The sequence below is a fragment of the Bos javanicus genome, chromosome 8 (genome assembly GCF_032452875.1).
Source record: "Bos javanicus breed banteng chromosome 8, ARS-OSU_banteng_1.0, whole genome shotgun sequence".
Taxonomy (NCBI): domain Eukaryota; kingdom Metazoa; phylum Chordata; class Mammalia; order Artiodactyla; family Bovidae; genus Bos; species Bos javanicus.
In genome coordinates this window covers 83,368,371-83,385,675 of record NC_083875.1, presented here as the reverse complement: position 1 = coordinate 83,385,675, position 17,305 = coordinate 83,368,371, and the positions used below count along the sequence as shown (strand labels likewise).

The 17,305-nt window shown below is 43.4% G+C and overlaps 1 protein-coding gene across 1 annotated transcript in view; it reads right to left on the bottom strand.

The window, feature by feature from the left end:
* Positions 1-12,971: 12,971 nt before the first annotated feature.
* The window catches only part of ERCC6L2 (ERCC excision repair 6 like 2), a 156,028-nt gene continuing 151,694 nt past the window's right edge, over positions 12,972-17,305 (bottom strand). Inside the window, exon 19 of the mRNA XM_061426138.1 lies at positions 12,972-15,345. Coding sequence (XP_061282122.1) covers positions 14,373-15,345 — 973 coding nt within the window. The 3' untranslated portion in view covers positions 12,972-14,372. The remainder of the gene's footprint in view (positions 15,346-17,305) is intronic.

The following is a 17,305-nucleotide window of genomic DNA, read 5'->3' as shown; positions in this document are numbered from 1 at the left end:
ATCAAAACAACAGTTAATGTTCTATGGATTTTTTTTTTTTTTAAGAGATAAAACCTAATTTTAAAAGTACATAATTTGGGGAGGGAGACTCAAAGTTAAAATGTTCTAAAGTCCTTGAATTGTTTAGAAGGAGGGTAAAAATATTGATTACCCACAGATTTAATCTGTAGAGTATGCATGCTAAAATGTTTAGGGAAGCAAAACAAGGGAAGTAGAAAGGAAAACAAAACAAGTTCAGCTTTTCCCCAAGAAGAGAGAAAAACTGAAATGATAAAAATACTCCACTATTTTCAAGGCTCAGGCAGGTCTCTTTCCTGGAGTGTACCCGATACATGGTATGGACTCCTAGACCTAAGGGATGACTAAGGGATATGTATTTGGTGGAGCTAGAAGTTATATGCGGGCTTCCCTGGTGGCTCAGTGGTAAAGAATCTGCCTGCAATGCAGGAGGTCTGGGTTCCATCCCTGGGTTGGGAAGATACCCTGGAGGAAGGCATGGCAACCCACTGCAGTACTCTTGCCTGGAGAATCCCATGGGCAGAGGAGGCTGGTGGGATATAGTCCATAGGGTCACACAGGGTCGCACAGAGTCGGACATGATTAAAGCGACTAAGCAGCAGCAGAAAAAGTTATATGGACAGAACTGGATGTCCACACCATTGCATGTGGGCTCAATTCTTTCCTCCTTGAATCTATTTTCACCCAGAAGCCAATGTGGTCTTTTACAATTGCAAATATGATCACATGATGGTTTGATTAAAAGCTTTCAATGGCTGAGATCTTAGAATCATTATTAACATATTCCATATATCTTCTAATGCCCTAAATAATCCAGTTTCCTAATTACCTTAGAAAACCTACTCCAGTGTCACCTCCCTCTCTGTTGGATGCAGTGAGTTACACTGAATTAAATTTATTTTTAATTAGAGGATAATTGCATTATGGGTTTCCCAGGTGGCTCAATGGTAAAGAATCCACCTTCCAATCCATCAATCCAGGAAGAAATGAATTCAATCCCTGGGTTGGGAAGATCCCTGGAGAAGGAAGTGGCAACCCACTTCAATATTCTTGCCTAGAAAATCCTATGGATGCGGGGGTGGGGTGTGCTGACTGGTTATAGCCCATGAGATTGCAAAGAGTTGGTCACGACTTAGCGACTCAACAAGAACAACTCTGTTTTACAATTTTGTGTTGGTTTCTGCTGTACAGCAATGTGAATCAGCCATAAGTACACATATGTCCCCTTCCTGTTAAACCTCCCTCCAACCTCGCACTCCCCATCTCACCCCTGTAGGTCATCATAGAGCACTGGGCTGAGCCCCCTGTGTACACAGAAACTTCCCACTAGCTATTTATTTTGCACACGGTAATGTATATATTTCAATGCTACTCTCTCAGTTTGTCCCACCCTCTCCTTCCCTCGCTGTGTCCACAAGTCCATTTTCTACATCTGGATCTCTGGTCTTGCCCTGAAAATAGGCTTTCTCTGTATAACAGGTTCTAAGTTCACTCATCTCAGTTCCACTGACTCAGATTTGTCCCTTTATATGGCTGGGTAATATTCCATAGTGTAGATGTACCACAACTTCTTTATCTATTCATCTGTCAATGGATATCTCAGTTGCTTTCATGTTCTGGCTATTGTAAATATAGCTGCAATAAACATTGGGGTGCATGTGTCTTTTTGAATTGTTTTCTCAGGGTATATGCCCAGTAGTGGGATTGCTGGGTTACGTGGTAGTTTTATTCCTAGCTTTTTAAGGAATCTTCATACTGTTCTTCATAGTGGTTGCATCAATTCACATTCCCACCAATAATGCACCAGGGTTCCCTTTTCTCCACATATTCTCTGGAATTTATTTTTTGTAGATTTTTTTTGATGATGGCTATTTAAATTATCTTAAGTACATTAATTTAAATTTATAAAATTAAATACTATGCACCAACACAATGAGGATATATTTAATATAATATTATAAAAAAAATTACCATGAGATATTTTGAATAAAAAAAACAAAGGTTAGTATGTATATAGTATGGTACCACCTGTGTAAAAGGAGAAGGAAATAAAATACATTTGTATTTATTTATATTTGCATAAAATACCTCTGAAATATGCATTCTCATTGGGGTGATATCACCCCTGTAGGGGTAAAAATTGGTTTGGGGTGGGAGGAATCTTAAATTTTATGTATAGAACATATTTCTATACATAAAAGGAGATACACAATACAAAAGGAGATACACAATATACTTGGGTATGCAAATTAAAAGGGGAGCCAATAATCAGAAAAAATGTCTCCAAAGACTTCTTAGGAGAGTGGTGATTAAAAAAAAAAAAAAGGTTGAGAAACACTTTTCTAGAAGGATGTAAATAATTGAATCCATATGGTGCCTGGGAGAGCCGAAATGAATTACCAGGAGAAGGAAGTGATGAGAATTAAGACTGTTCAGTGTGTGCTCTTTCATATTTTTGGTATTAGAACCATTGGAAGATCAGATCAAATCAGATCAATCGCTCAGTCGTGTTCGACTCTTTGTGACCCCATGAATCGCAGCACACCAGGCCTCCCTGTCCATCACTAACTCCGGGAGTTCACTGAGACTCACGTCCATCGAGTCAGTGATGCCATCCAGCCATCTCATCCTCTGTCGTCCTCTTCTGCTCCTGACCCCAATCCCTCCCAGCATCAGAGTCTTTTCAAATGAGTCAACTCTTCGCATGAGGTGGCCAAAGGACTGGAGTTTCAGCCCAAGCATCATTCCTTCCAAAGAAATCCCAGGGCTGATCTCCTTCAGAATGGACTGGTTGGATCTCCTTGCAGTCCAAGGGACTCTCAAGAGTCTTCTCCAACATCACAGTTCAAAAGCATTAATTCTTCGGCACTCAGCTTTCTTCACTGTCCAACTCTCACATCCATACATGACCACTGGAAAAACCATAGCCTTGACTAGATGGACCTTTGTTGGCAAAGTAATATCTTTGCTTTTCAATATACTATCTAGGTTGGTCATAACTTTCCTTCCAAGGAGTAAGCATCATTTAATTTCATGGCTGCAATCACCATCTGCAGTGATTTTGGAGCCCCCCCCCAAAAAAGTCTGACACTGTTTCCACTGTTTCCCCATCTATTTCCCATGAAGTGATGGGACCAGATGCCATGATCTTTGTTTTCTGAATGTTGAGCTTTAAGCCAACTTTTTCACTCTCCACTTTCACCTTCATCAAGAGGCTTTTGAGTTCCTCTTCACTTTCTGCCATAAGGGTGATGTCATCTGCATATCTGAGGTTATTGATATTTCTCCCGGCAATCTTGATTCCAACTTGTGTTTCTTCCAGTCCAGCGTTTCTCATGATGTACTCTGCATATAAGTTAAATAGACAGGGTGACAATATACAGCCTTGACAGACTCCTTTTCCTATTTGGAACCCGTCTGTTGTTCCATGTCCAGTTCCAACTGTTGCTTCCTGACCTGCATACAAATTTCTCAAGAGGCAGATCAGGTGGTCTGATATTCCCATCTCTTTCAGAATTTTCCACAGTTTATTGTGATCCACACAGTCAAAGGCTTTGGCATAGTCAATAAAGCAGAAATAGATGTTTTTCTGGAACTCTCTTGCTTTTTCCATGATCCAGCGGATGTTGGCAATTTGATCTCTGATTCCTCTGCCTTTTCGAAAACCAGCTTGAACATCAGGAAGTTCAAGGTTCACGTATTGCTGAAGCCTGGCATGGAGAATTTTGAGCATTACTGTACTAGCGTGTGAGATGAGTGCAATTGTGCAGTAGTTTGAGCATTCTTTGGCATTGCCTTTCTTTGGGATTGGAATGAAAACTGACCTTTTCCAGTCCTGTGGCCACTGCTGAGTTTTCCAAATTTGCTGGCATATTGAGTGCAGCCCTTTCACAGCATCATCTTTCAGGATTTGGAATAGCTCAACTGGAATTCCATCACCTCCACTAGCTTTGTTCGTAGTGATGCTTTCTAAGGCCCACTTGAACCAATGGAAGATAGCATCTATCAAAATTTAAATTAAAAACAAACCTTAAGAAGGAATACTAGAAATATTTAAGAGGTAAACTTTGGAAGACTTGATTACTGAATAAACAGTGAGTGAGAGAAATGGACGCATCCAGTGAAAAAGATGGTGCTGCCATGTGGGTAATAAGGTCGAGATCAAGTACGATCATTGATTTGGGAGAAGAACGAGTAGAGCGTTAAAGAATTTCACTCTGGATATGTGTGTGAGGTGCCCATAGATCACCCAAGGCAGTGTGCTTACACCAAAGCAATTGGATGTGAGTCTGAAACTCAGAAGAGAAGTCGGAGTTGTGCTGAAGACTTACAATCACCTCCAAATAGATTAATTAGAAGCCTAAAAATGAATGGGGATTGTGTGGTGTGAGACTAACCCTACCCTGAAGGCAGCGTACTAGGAAGCACAAGGGCAGCTGAGAAGTGGGAGCCCACCAAGGAGACTAAGAAGAGATTGATAGAGAGGTACAGGGCATCCAGGGGCACAGCCTTCAAGTTAAGGGAGCTCTGCTGCGTGATGTCATGCCACCTTGTCCCATCTAGGAAAGCAAAATGTGTACTTTCCTAATGACATTGGGACTGATCAGGCAGATTTTAAACAATCTGAGTCCCTGACTTCCCTTCATCCACTCTGGTTACACCTTTTCCTCTTCCTGATCACCACTGCCTCCCCCAAAGGATGGAGGAAAAAGTAACGAGACAGGGACCTTGACCAGGGAATGCAAATCTTTGGGATGGCATGAGGTATGCTGCACGGCCTCTCTTTATGAAGTCACTGGACTAGAGGAGCTGAATCAGACTGGTTACTGCAGCAATAGTTAGCGACTTTATAGGTGGTTGCCTCAGTTCATTTCTAGGAAGCAATTAGTGTTCAGGACACCTGAGACTCAGATAGTCTCTGGCAGATAAAACTGATATTAAAACACCCCTCCCCAGATATTTAAACCTATCTTGAGAAAGAGAAGGCCACTCTTGCTCGGTTATGTTGCCTGGTTATTCCTTCACCTGATCAACAGCCAGGTTCTTCGAACATGTGGTTACTGCAGTGATAGATTCTAGCACCCAGCAACTCCTCCCATCATGATTAAGTCTAATCTTGCACATTTCACATTCTCCTGCATTTCTTGTTCTGCAACCAGGGTTATTAGGGAAATCTTTCAGTCTCTATCTGAGGGAGATGCCTCCTCATTCTTGCCATTTGCCATTTGATTAATAGTTTGAACCATGGGCATGTTGAGAGTCTCAGCCCTTCATTCTGAAACTCTGCTGATTTTTTTTTCAAAGCATCAATTACTATATGTTGTGGCTCAGACGGTAAAGTGTCTGCCTACAATGAGGAAGGCCTGGGTTCAATCCCTGGATCGGGAAGATCTCCTGGAGAAGGAAATGGCAACCCACTCCAGTATTCTTGCCTGGAAAATCCCATGGATGGAGAAGCCTGATAGGCTACAGTCCATGGGGTCGCAAAGAGTCGGATATGACTGAGCGACTTCACTTTCTCTTTAGGTGCAAACACAGAGGTATCCAGGTAAAAAGAAATGAGGCGTGTTTATAAATGTGTGGACGATTTCCAAAAGAGACCCACAATAGTGGCAACTCTGCAGGTAACAGTGAAGACGGCAGAGCTTGCCCCTGGGTGATGAGAGAAATTGCTCTTTTTTACCCTTTTAATTTTATATTATGAATCTATACAGAAAAAATAATTTAAAATTATATAAAAAAGCAATAAAGCCATTAGTAGGACATGTAATACAGAAATTGGAATACATATATTTCCAAAAAGAAAGCAAAAGTATTACATAACAGGCAAGTTCACAGAAATTAAAATTGGGGATTCACATGAGCAAATGCTAATCAGATGGCCCCTGTTTACTATCTCCGAATGTCTGTCCATCTTATCTAGGTTATAGAAGGTCCGGTGGGGAGGAATCACCTTAATTCCTAGATAAGAAGTGGAGGCTTAGGGACACTTGTGGTGCCGTGTGGCTCTTGGAAAGGGAAGTGGTGCTGACACTTGTTTTCCCAGCCACTGATTAATGATAGAATGCCCACCCTCTCCCAGGACAAAGGGCTTCCCTGGTGGCTCAGACGGTCAAGAATCTACCTGCAATGCGGGAGACCTGGGTTTGATCTCTAGGTTGTGAAGATCCCCTGGAGAAGGGCAGGACTACCGACTCCAGTGTTTTTTTTTTAATTAATTAATTTATTTTTTATTTTTTTATAATTTATTTTAGTTTATTTATTTTTTAACTTTACAATATTGTATTGGTTTTGCCATATATCAACATGAATCCACCACAGGTATACACGTGTTCCCCATCCTGAACCCTCCTCCCTCCTCCCTCCCCATACTATCCCTCTGGGTCGTCCCAACCAGTATTCTTGCCTGGAGAATTCCACAGACAGAGAAGCCTGGCAGGGCTACAGTCCATGGGGCTGCAAAGAATTCTACACAACTGAGCCACTTTCAGATTCCCAGAGCTGGTGTCATTCACTGTGCAAAGGAACTGGCCAGAGGCTGATGCTTGCCTGGGCTGGGATGAGAGGGGGTGGAGGGTGGAAGATGGGGGTGTGAAGCAGGTTGTGAGGTGGACGGGTGTGTGTTGGAGATGGAGGGTTCTCGAGCCTGTGTTTGTGGACAGTGAGGAGAATGGCAGAAGTCTGCTTTGGGGATTGGATTAGACACCTGTGTTGTCTCCAGCATGCTGCCAGGTAAGAGGAGCAGCCTAAGGATGGTAGGTGACTGTGAGGAAGAGGAGTCAAAAGTGGAGACTCCTCTGAGAAACTGAGTTTCTTCCAGAAACTCAGACCCCTAAGCCACTAACATCTGCCTGCCCTATCCACTTAGTACTGCTGCCACCCAGCCTCTAGGACACAGCTGGTGCCGAGGGTCACTCCATCCCTGTTAGGAGGGTCAGGGCTTTCTGCAGTGGTGGAGGAAAAGACTGGGGGCGGCGGTGGGGTGGGGGGGGGGGCGGTGCAGGACTGCCTGGCTCCAAGTGCCTCTGCTACCCACAAGCTGTGCGATCCTCTGTTGCAGTTTCTTCCTTCATAATAAGAGATGATAATAATAGATAATAATACTTAATAATTCCTACCCAGAAGGGTTCTTGGACATTCAAATGAGAATATGCACTTGAAATGCTTAACGAATTGACATAGTAAGTGCTCAGTGAATGAGAACCGAAGCCCTCAGAACCTTCATTTCTCAGCCCAAGCACCCTTAAGCTTGTTTAACAGAGGAAATACGAGGTTTACCACCACCAGGGTCCCTTGGGTTTCAACGCGCTCTTGGAAGCAGTTTGGAAAATGGATTAGGGAGGGAGGAGAAGCAAGCCTAGAAATCCAAAGAGAAGTCTGCAGGCATCCAGATGGGAGGTGGAGGGGCGGGACCTCGGACCCTTGGCAGTGAGAGACATTATTTCGGAGAAAATTTCTCTAGGACTCTAGGCTGGGAACGGGCCCTTGGCCAAGGGCCGGGCTTGGATGGCGGGAGGAAGATGGAAGGGAGGGAGCGCAGCAGCAGGGAAGATCTTGGGCGGGGGCTGGGAGGTGCGGGGGTGCGACACGTGCGGTCTGGGACTGGAGACAGAAGCTGCAGGCTCAGAGGCGGCTGTGAGCGCCGCGGTGGAATTAGGGTAGGAGGTGGAGCAGTTTTGCACGTGGGGGGCCCGCTTCCCGGCGCAGCTGGCCGGGATCTAGGTGCTGTGCAAGGAGGTGTTAAGCCCGATTTCCTCTCCGGACCGTCGGCTCCGCCGCCGTCGGGTGTGCCCCGCCATGCCGCCCAGGGGCGCTCGCAGGCACCGAGCTCGGGACCCGCCAAGAGGAGTTCCATCTGGCCGGCTGGCTTCCCTCCTAGCGCCCTCCGTACTTCGCGGTCCTCAGTCAGAGCTCGCATTCCGCCCACCTACCCGGCGCCCCCGTCCTCCTGCTTCCCGTGACCTCCCGTTAGAGGCGCTGGGGATCAAATTGAGGCTGGTTTTCCAGCCGGCCGCCAGCCAGACCGCAGAAACCTTCGCCGTTCACACCCGGCGGCCTCGCGCCCTCCACGGCCAGGGCGGGACGCGCGCGGGCGGAGGGAAGGGGCCCCCCTCTCGGCTCGATTCCCCCAGTCTCCGCACGGCCCACGGGTGGGCGGGTGTCTAACCTTTCACTACTCACCGAGTTCTGAGCCCGCAGGTGTGTGTTCTGAGCCAAGCAGTGTCTGCTTGAGGGGCGATCGCGGGCTGTGCGCACCGAGGGGACCCCCATCTCCGACTGTCCCCGGCTGGATCGCAAGCCCCTGCGGGTTCCCCAAACTAGGGTTGGGGATTATCACGAGCTCGCGGCGCCCGGAATCTCGAGGGGAAGCAGGATACCCCCACCACGACTCCAAAGGGCACCGCCTCCACCTTCCTTGCCTCACTTTTCACGGTGGACGAGATTCCAGGGCCCGGTGGAGATCGGCAACCCAATGCTTGCTGCTCAGAGGGGCTCGCGGACTTTCTTGTTTGCAGCTAACGGGAGATCAAGTGCCCTTGAGGCACGAGGCCCCGGAGTTTGCTTTTCATGTTTTCCATCAATACAGCCAAAACATAATTTAATTCTTTTTTTCCCCAAAGGGAGAAGGTAAACCTAATTTGGCGGATGACACCCCATTCTTGCGAGGGCTCGGGTTGTGTGGCACCGCAGCAGAGGCTTCTCCTGACGACCCTCAGCAGCGGCGGGTGGCCTGGAAACTCGCTGAGGAAAATTTAGATGAGCTTTACTTTATTTGGACCGATTTCTCCAAAGTGTCTAATATATGCCTGCCACGAGAGAGAGGAAGGCGGAACCGGGAGCGAGGTGGATTCCCCGATGGCGCTCTGGGGGAAAAGGCGTGCAGCGCCCGAGAAGCCGGGGCGGGGGCGGGGGCGGGGTGGGGACAGGGGTCCTAGCAGAGAGTAACAGGCGAGGGGGGAAAGCCCAACGGCAACCCCCTTACCCAGAGAGGGAAGTCCCTGCGTGGTGCTGCCAGTTCTCTGACATTCAGGACTTCCAGTCATTGACACTCAACTCTCAGTCTCTCCCTTGTCCCCTACCCAGCCTTTTTGCGTATTTTTGAGGTTAGGTTAGTCGTCAAAAGCATTTTTTATGTTTGGCAATCCAAAGCTCCAACTTCTGTCCTAGTCCCACCATTCTTGCTCATTTGAGGTTTTAAAGGCCAAGGGAAGAAATGATGTTTTGGCCTTCCAGTTTTTTCAGGCCTGGCCACCAACCTGATCCCAGAATATGGGGGGTGATCTGTTGTTATCACTCCAGCCCAACACATGCTTCTTCCCTGTTTTGCACTTAGGAATCTTACCTTTTCCACCACTCAAGAGAGCACCCTTTATTTGTGCTTGAGTTCCTTGGTGGGTCTTCTTCCCTTACTCACACACTTTCCTAGGGGACACTTCAAGGTTCCTGAGACCTGCCTGCCACCCCCCAAACATTTCCCACACACAGGCTGAGCCCTGTGGGGTCTTTTAGGACTACAGGAGTTGTTATGCCTTTCAGGGCAATGTGGCAGCTCTGGGACATTTCAGGCAGTAAATGGCACCTCTGCAAAGGCCCCACTAACTGGTCAGTTTTGCCTGTTTCCTGGCTGGTCAGTGAATTGCTGCCTCTGGGTATGACTTGCCTCGTGATATGACCTCTGCAGTCTCCCGAGTATGACATTCAGAGCTCATTCACTGGTGGCATTTCCCAATATGTGAACTAACCAGGGAAACTGGGGAGTTAAGAAGCCTGAAATGCAGTTGGATGAAGTATTTGGGGAGACTGGGGAAAACTGATTGAGGAGGGGAATATATTAGGTTGCTGGGCAGGGCACTGGGGGCTCCAATGATACTGGTGAACAGGATGCTTGCTGGGGGCAGGTAGGAACTGACCTGGGAAAACCCTGGGGTTTTGCTAGGCAGTGCTAAAGGGAGACCATTTGCGACACTGGTGCTGGGTCTGGAAGGCAGTGAGTGCGCCCCCAGTGAGACAGTTGAGTGTGGCAAGCACAGTGAGGGCACTGGCAGGTGAGCAACATGGGTGGACGCTGATCACGTAAGATCAGAAGTTCCCATGACTACATGTTGACATTTATGTTTTGAGAAATGAAGATTTTTTCTGTTGTTTTTATCAATACTTTCGTAATAGTTTTAGGAAAAAGGAAAATATATACAGATTAGCTTAATGAAGCCTCTTTTGAAGTCCATCTTTCAGTCCAGAGGAACGTCTCACTTTACAAAAACTAAAGAAAAATCCAAAGTTTAAAAGATATCAGTTCAGTCACTCAGTTGTGTCCGCCTCTTTGCGACCCCATGAATCGCAGCACACTAGGCCTCCCTGTCCATCACCAACTCCCGGAGTTTACCCAAACTCATGTCCATTGAGACAGTGATACGATCTAACCATCTCATCCTCTGTCGTCCCCTTCTCCTGCCTTCAATCTTTCCCAACATCAGGGTCTTTTCAAATGAGTCAGCTCTTCACATCAGGTGGCCAAAGTACTGGAGTTTCAGCTTCAGCATCAGTCCTTCCAATGAACATCCAGGACTGATTTTCTTTAGGATGGACTGGTTGGATCTCCTTGCAGTCCAAGGGACTCCCAAGAGTCGTCTCCAACACCACAGTTCAAAAGCATCAATTCTTTGGCGCTCAGCTTTCTTCACAGTCCAATTCTCACATCCATACATGACCACAGGAAAAACCATAGTCTTGACTAGATGAACCTTTGTTGGCAAAGTAATGTCTCTGCTTTTTAATATGCTGTCTAGGTTGGTCATAACTTTCCTCCCAAGAATTAAGTGTCTTTTAATTTTATGGCTGCAGTCACTTAACACTCTGCAAGATCCTGTAAGTCAAGATCCTATGGTTGATCTTTAACAAAGAAAAAGTGCAGTGTCCTTTCCACCTGCCACAAACACCATGTGGAACCAGCAAGGGAGAGGGGTGGGGCAAGGGCAGTATATGGGGCTGTCACCCAGGGCAGACGCAGTGTCACCAGGGCTAAGACAGGTTCCTGAGCTTACGAGCCTTTCCTTTAAGGCCTTTCAGAAAGTTCTGGGTAAAGCATGTTTTGCAAAAGAAGGTGGGGATAGAACTGGGAAAGTTCACATCAACGATGATTAAATCAGAATTAGGTGAGGAGCCTAAAAAGTGCTTTGCACTCTGGGCTTGATGGCGGATGCATCTTATAGTATCTCAGGTTCACTGACATCTTCAGTAGATCCCCAATCCACTGTTAAATGGATTTATGACACAGTGACTGTGGAGCTCAGTTGCCTCACACATGAAAAACGACCTTTGAGGAAGGCATTGAATCCATTCTTTCAGATTTTGAAGATCAGTAAATGTCAAAATTTTGGGGAACTGACATATGGTTAGCAACTTTTACATCAAGTAAAGACAATGAAATAGGTGAAAAACTATATCATTTTGTAAGATTATTTTGTATCATAAAGGAAGAATAACTTCAGAATCTTAAAACTGCATAATCAATGTTAAAAACAACTATATACTTCCCTTGGCTTTCTCATATTCTATGGATTGATGAAAAGTTTATTACCAACTCATCTCTGCAAACTAAGGTTCTGTCACCTTGTACACATAGGGGCAGCTTCACTGCTTGTAGAGGACGTTAATTTACCCAACTAAGTGGTTTCAGGGCTTGAAGGGACCTCTGAGGAATTCAAGTGCAAAGATTTCACAGTATCTTGCCTCAGTTTCCAATAATGACAACTGTGTGTTGAGTGCTAGCAGCCAGAAACTGTCATTGCTTTAAAGAGAAGTAAAAAAATACAGATTGTGGCAAATAGAATCATGGAAACTTGAAGTTGGAAGGTTTTTTTAGCAATGATCTTATTCCTTTTCAAACTAATACTCCATGGAGCCACAGTAGTGCTCCTTGAATCAAAGGACCTCCATTTTAATTGTTATAATTGATGTTATAATGTTTAATTGTTATAATTGTCTTCTACTTACAGTGGACTTCATTGCTTAAAAAAAAAATGCTTGACCCACCACTGATTCAGTCCATCTCTAATTTAAAGAGGCTGAAAGAAGCCCTGGGATTTGCCTGTGGTCACCTACTTAGTTGGCAGAACTTGGTAGCACACCACCAGTGGAGTAGGAAGGAAGGACTGTTGTTATATTGTCTGTTCCCATACTCATCAATGGTTGAACCAAATTTTCTCACTGCTCCATGGCAAGGAGAGTCAACCTTTACAGTTACCCTTCTGGAATGTTCTGACTGGCTCCTTTCCACACTGAACCTCATCCTCTGCTTGGCATACCGTTCCTACATGATAATTATGACAAAACATTTCACTGACAACTGTTGAAAACTCATTGCTTAACTCCAAGTCTGTATTTTTACTCCCATTTTGACCACGATTGATAAAAATCTCGTTTAATAGCATTTCACTATATTTGAAGAGTACAGAGCTAATATTTGTATGAACATCATTTTATGTTTCTAAGGTCAAGTCTATAAAAAAATTTAAAAATACCTGATTTTATGAAAAATATATTTTTATTAAAATGACTGATATATATACTCTACTGTCTGATATATAAGCTGAGTTGAAGAGGTAGCTATTTTCTTTCTGAGGTCCTGGTAGAGCTGATCCCACATCAGTCTACCAATATTTATATATTAAGTCTACCACAGACTGCACAGCACATTCATTTTGCAGCAAGCTCTTGGTGGTGAAATGTAGCATCTGTTAAGTCTGGATATAATTCTACTGCAAGTAGCAAAAAAGAAAAAAGAAAAAAACCCAACTAAGTCTATATAACCTAAAACTGAATTTTTAAACTGTGGTTACCAATCATTAGCGATCATGAAATCAATTTAGTGGGTTATGAAAACATTAAAAAAACATACATATACAAGACCAAAATTACAACAGAAGAGAAAATATCAAAGTATGTTGCATGCCTTAAGGGTAAATATTTCATAAACATTTTATTTCACTCATATATGTATATAACATATATGTACTGGGTCACGAAGTAAAATATATTTCATAGCTCTCAACACTGCCCTAGAGAGTCAGGCCATTCAATGGCCATTCGGTCCCCTGAGAAAAGATTTTTCTTTTTTTCTTTTTGTCATTTCTGAGCAATAGCTTGACACTACAATGGCTGGGTACTCCGAAGGGCCTCTCCCCCCAATACAGAAACAATTCAGTGTTCTCTGAGCACCACCATTTCCTGGCTCACTGCTATTTCCTGGACACTTCCTCCCATCATAGCCCTGCAAGTTCAACTGATGGAAAGTTGCCACAGAGCATCTGTGCGTGGGTCAGTAGAAGGCTCGGATCCGCTCCTATGTGCCAGGGGCTTTACAGACATGACTCTTCATAGATATGGTTTCCTTTGTTTTACTGGTAGCAGTGCCTCACCTGTACATCTAGTGCTCACAGCACAGTACACACAGGGGCTGAGCGAATGTTTCCAAACAAGTGAATTCAACAACAAGCACATTTCATTGGTTATAAAACATGTTAAATTCAACAAAATGTAAAAGTTTTAAATAAAATCAAATGTTTACTCATTTATTCATACCAAAGAGAAATACAAAAGTACTATACCAAGTTTTATATACTTGCATGAAAGTTGAGGCACTCGTGTTCTGTGGCTAATGATAATAATTATATTACTTTAGCATCATACATCATATATTGACAGTAAAGTTATACAACATTAACTCTTTGCTTTTGAGCAGTTATGAGCTTACTATTTTAATATACATCATGTATTTAGTACTCATTATTACTTTTGTATAAATAATTTCATAATGGTAGCACATGATACTGAGGGAAAAGGAAAACAGTTAATAATCTTCCAAATGCTAGTAAGAAAGAAACTCATTAATGTACACTTGATTTTGGGGGGGAAGCATAATTTGGTTCTATGACTTTAATGGAATCTAGGAGAATGAAACAAGTGTTTTTAAACTGGAAGATACTCATGTTTATTAATTTCAAGCCCTTCATCTTTCATTATGAGGAAATGGCTGCACACTAGCCTAAATGACTTATCTAAGGTCACATAAAGAGAGATGCCCCAGGTTTCCTAGTAACAAATCTAGGATCTTTTCCATTTCATAATAGAGGTTTATATTATAATACGATCATATATATTTTTTAAAGACCAAATCAGCTATCAAGGAAAACTAACACATGGTTAACATTTGAGACTTAAAAATAAATCCAGAGCGAGGGTTTATTAAAAATATATATTGACAACTTTGTAACATAATTAGTGTGGAATACAGAGTTCTAAACATTGATAGCAGAAATTCATTGGTTGTAGTAATTCGTCTATATGTTAATGTATCACTCTTGTGTATTAGCTGTGCTTTCATCTGTATCACTTGAGTTAAATTTTTTCCACAAAAATTTCTCATTTGATTTCCAAAGAGAAGCTTCGAGATCCTCCTTCCTTTTGGAAGATGCAGCAGAAGGCACTTTTTCACAGAGAGTCTCTATTACTGCCAAGTCGGTGAGTTTACTAAGACTGTCGTCATTTTGGTCATTCAAGATGTCCCAGAAATCTTTTGGTCTCTGTTTCGCTTTTTCTATGGACCCAGAAAGAACCTTCTTTGGCAGCTGTGTGGGACTATTCTCATGACTTTTAAAGAGGTCATCAAGAATAGAGGTGTCACCAAGTAAGCCTACCACAGAAGTGTCTTCTAACACTGGATTTTCTATTGTTTTGTTTTCCACTTGGAAGATGGGTCCATTTCTTGAAATACCCAAACTGGTGAGATCCTGTTGGCCTTTCCCGGCATTTTCCAACTTTCCCAATTCATCTGCTCCAGACTTACTGTTCAGGGAACAGGATGCTGCAGTATCTTCGGATGCTTGGCTGCGTTCCCCACTGTCAGTCTCTTGGGTACAGCTTATAGGTAATTTCTTAGTTTCTACATCATTGGAAAGCACCTTTTGTTTACAGGAACTGTGATTTTGAAACTTAATTGATTTTTTTTTACATATGCTGGGGCTGAAAATTGGAGAAATTTTTTTGGTAGAATTTTTAAATGACAAAGTTTCAGAATCTGATGGCTGCTCTTTCATAAGAGATTGTCTTTTTTCAGACTTATTCTCGACTCTCTCTCCTTTCTCAGAGGCAGACTTAGTGCATTCTGAGGGAGAATCCACAAAAAATTCTCTTACCTCTGGATACTGAGAAGTATAAAAGTCTCTTAGCATTTTCTGTCGTTCTTCTGATGTGGCGTTAGTTACACGTTTAGCAAATTCCTTTACAGAAGACAACTTAAAATAAGAAGCCATTTCTTCAAATTGTTTTCTGAAGATTTAATGAACAAATCCAATGGTTATTTTTACTATATTTTATTTGTAAAGAACTTGTCATCAGTGTTATGCTATGTAGCAACAAAGCTATGTAAATGTATTCATTAGCATATATTATCTTAATATCACAATGAACATACATTTTGTACTTGAGAGAATGTGAACTCTTCCCTTACACTACTGAAAAAAAGTATTTTAGTTCATGAAATTACCAACTTTTTAAGTTATTCTGACTTTTATTATCAGGTATTTCTTGGGAATTGTATGATCCCAGCATGCTGCTCTTCCAATCAGACAATTTATGACTTACAGCAGAATTATAATTTATATAATGTTTGAAAATCTATATTGCACACAAGATACATGAAATAAAATTGTCAAAGAGGGTATCAATAAATAGAAAAGAGAAAATGCTCAAAAATTAATAGTTTTTAAGAATTTTTCTCTTCTATATCCTTTTTTCTCTTTCTTCCACAAATAACAATATAGAAATTTCACATGCCTTTTTGATGAGCCTAAAGGGAAGTTCTAGGAGACCGGGGTTTGATCCCTGGGTTGGGAAGTTCCTCTGGAGAAGGGAATGGCAATCCACTCCAGTATTCTTGCCTGGAGAATCCCATAGACAGAGAAGCCTGGCAGGCCACATTCCATGGGGTCACAAGAGTCGGACACGACTGAGCGAATAACATACACACACACACACACGCACACACACACAAAGGGAAGTTCTAAACTGGTAAGTCTAGATTCTTTCTGTTTTGATCTGATGGATCTGCCCTTCAGTATAGGTAACTAATGTCAGATGGTATCTGAAGAAATGAGTTTCAGAGTTAGCGTCAGATATTAATAAAAGCCGTTGAAGAACTGTGTCTTCTGAAACCCTAATAAAGATGGAAGTGGAAAGCTTGTTTAGGAACCCTGGGCACTAGACTCTGCTCCTTTCCCCAGGTAAGGGTTCTATAGACTGAACTGCGCCACCCACCTCAAATCCATATTTTGAAGCCCTAAACCCCAATGTGACTGTATTTGGAGATGGGGGCCTTTAGGAGGTAATTAAGGTTAAAAGAGGTCATAAAGTCACCAGAAGACTTCTCTGGTGGTCCACTGGTAAAGAATCGGCTGCCAATGCAGGAGTCACAGGTTCAATCCCTGGTCTGGGAAGATTCCACATGCCGTGGAGCAACTAAACCTGTGTGCCGTAACTACTGAGGCTGTGCTCCAGAGCCTGTGCTCCGCCACAAGAGACGCTTCCGCGAGGAGAAGCCTGTGCTCCGCCACAAGAGACGCTTCCGCGAGGAGAAGCCTGTGCTCCGCCACAAGAGACACCCCCGCGAGGAGAAGCCCGTGCACGGCAACTAGAGAGAGCCTGCACGCAGCAACAAAGACTCACTACGGCCAAAAATTAATAAATAAATGAAATTTTAGGGGGAAAAAAGTCACCAGTGAGCTCTCTCTGCCATAGGAGGGCACAGTGAGAAGGTGGCCATCTGTAAGCCAGGAAGAAAGCTCTTACCAGGAATCCAATCAGCTGGCACCCTGATCTCGGGACTTCCCAGGCTTCAGTACTGTGAGAAACATATTTCTGTCTTTTAAGCTGCAGCCTGTGGTATTCCGCCCAGGCAGACTAAGAAGGTTTTCCTTTGCTGATGCTGAGTTTAGGCCATGAATCAGGAAAGCTCACTGTTTATAAATGTTTTTATAAACAAAAGCTACAGATGATGCTGCAGCAAATGATTAAAAGTCCCCAAATTGAAGACTTACATCTATTTTTATATAATATTTCCTTAAAACTTCAATTTATTGACTGAAAAAAATATTTATAGAACTCTCTTATCTGCAAGGCAGTGTAAGAGAAACTATACAACAGTCAACAAATCCCAGTTCCCTGTCTTCAAGGAGTTTATAGTCTGGTTGGCAGAGACAGATACATGAAGATCAAACCAGAAGGGAGGGAT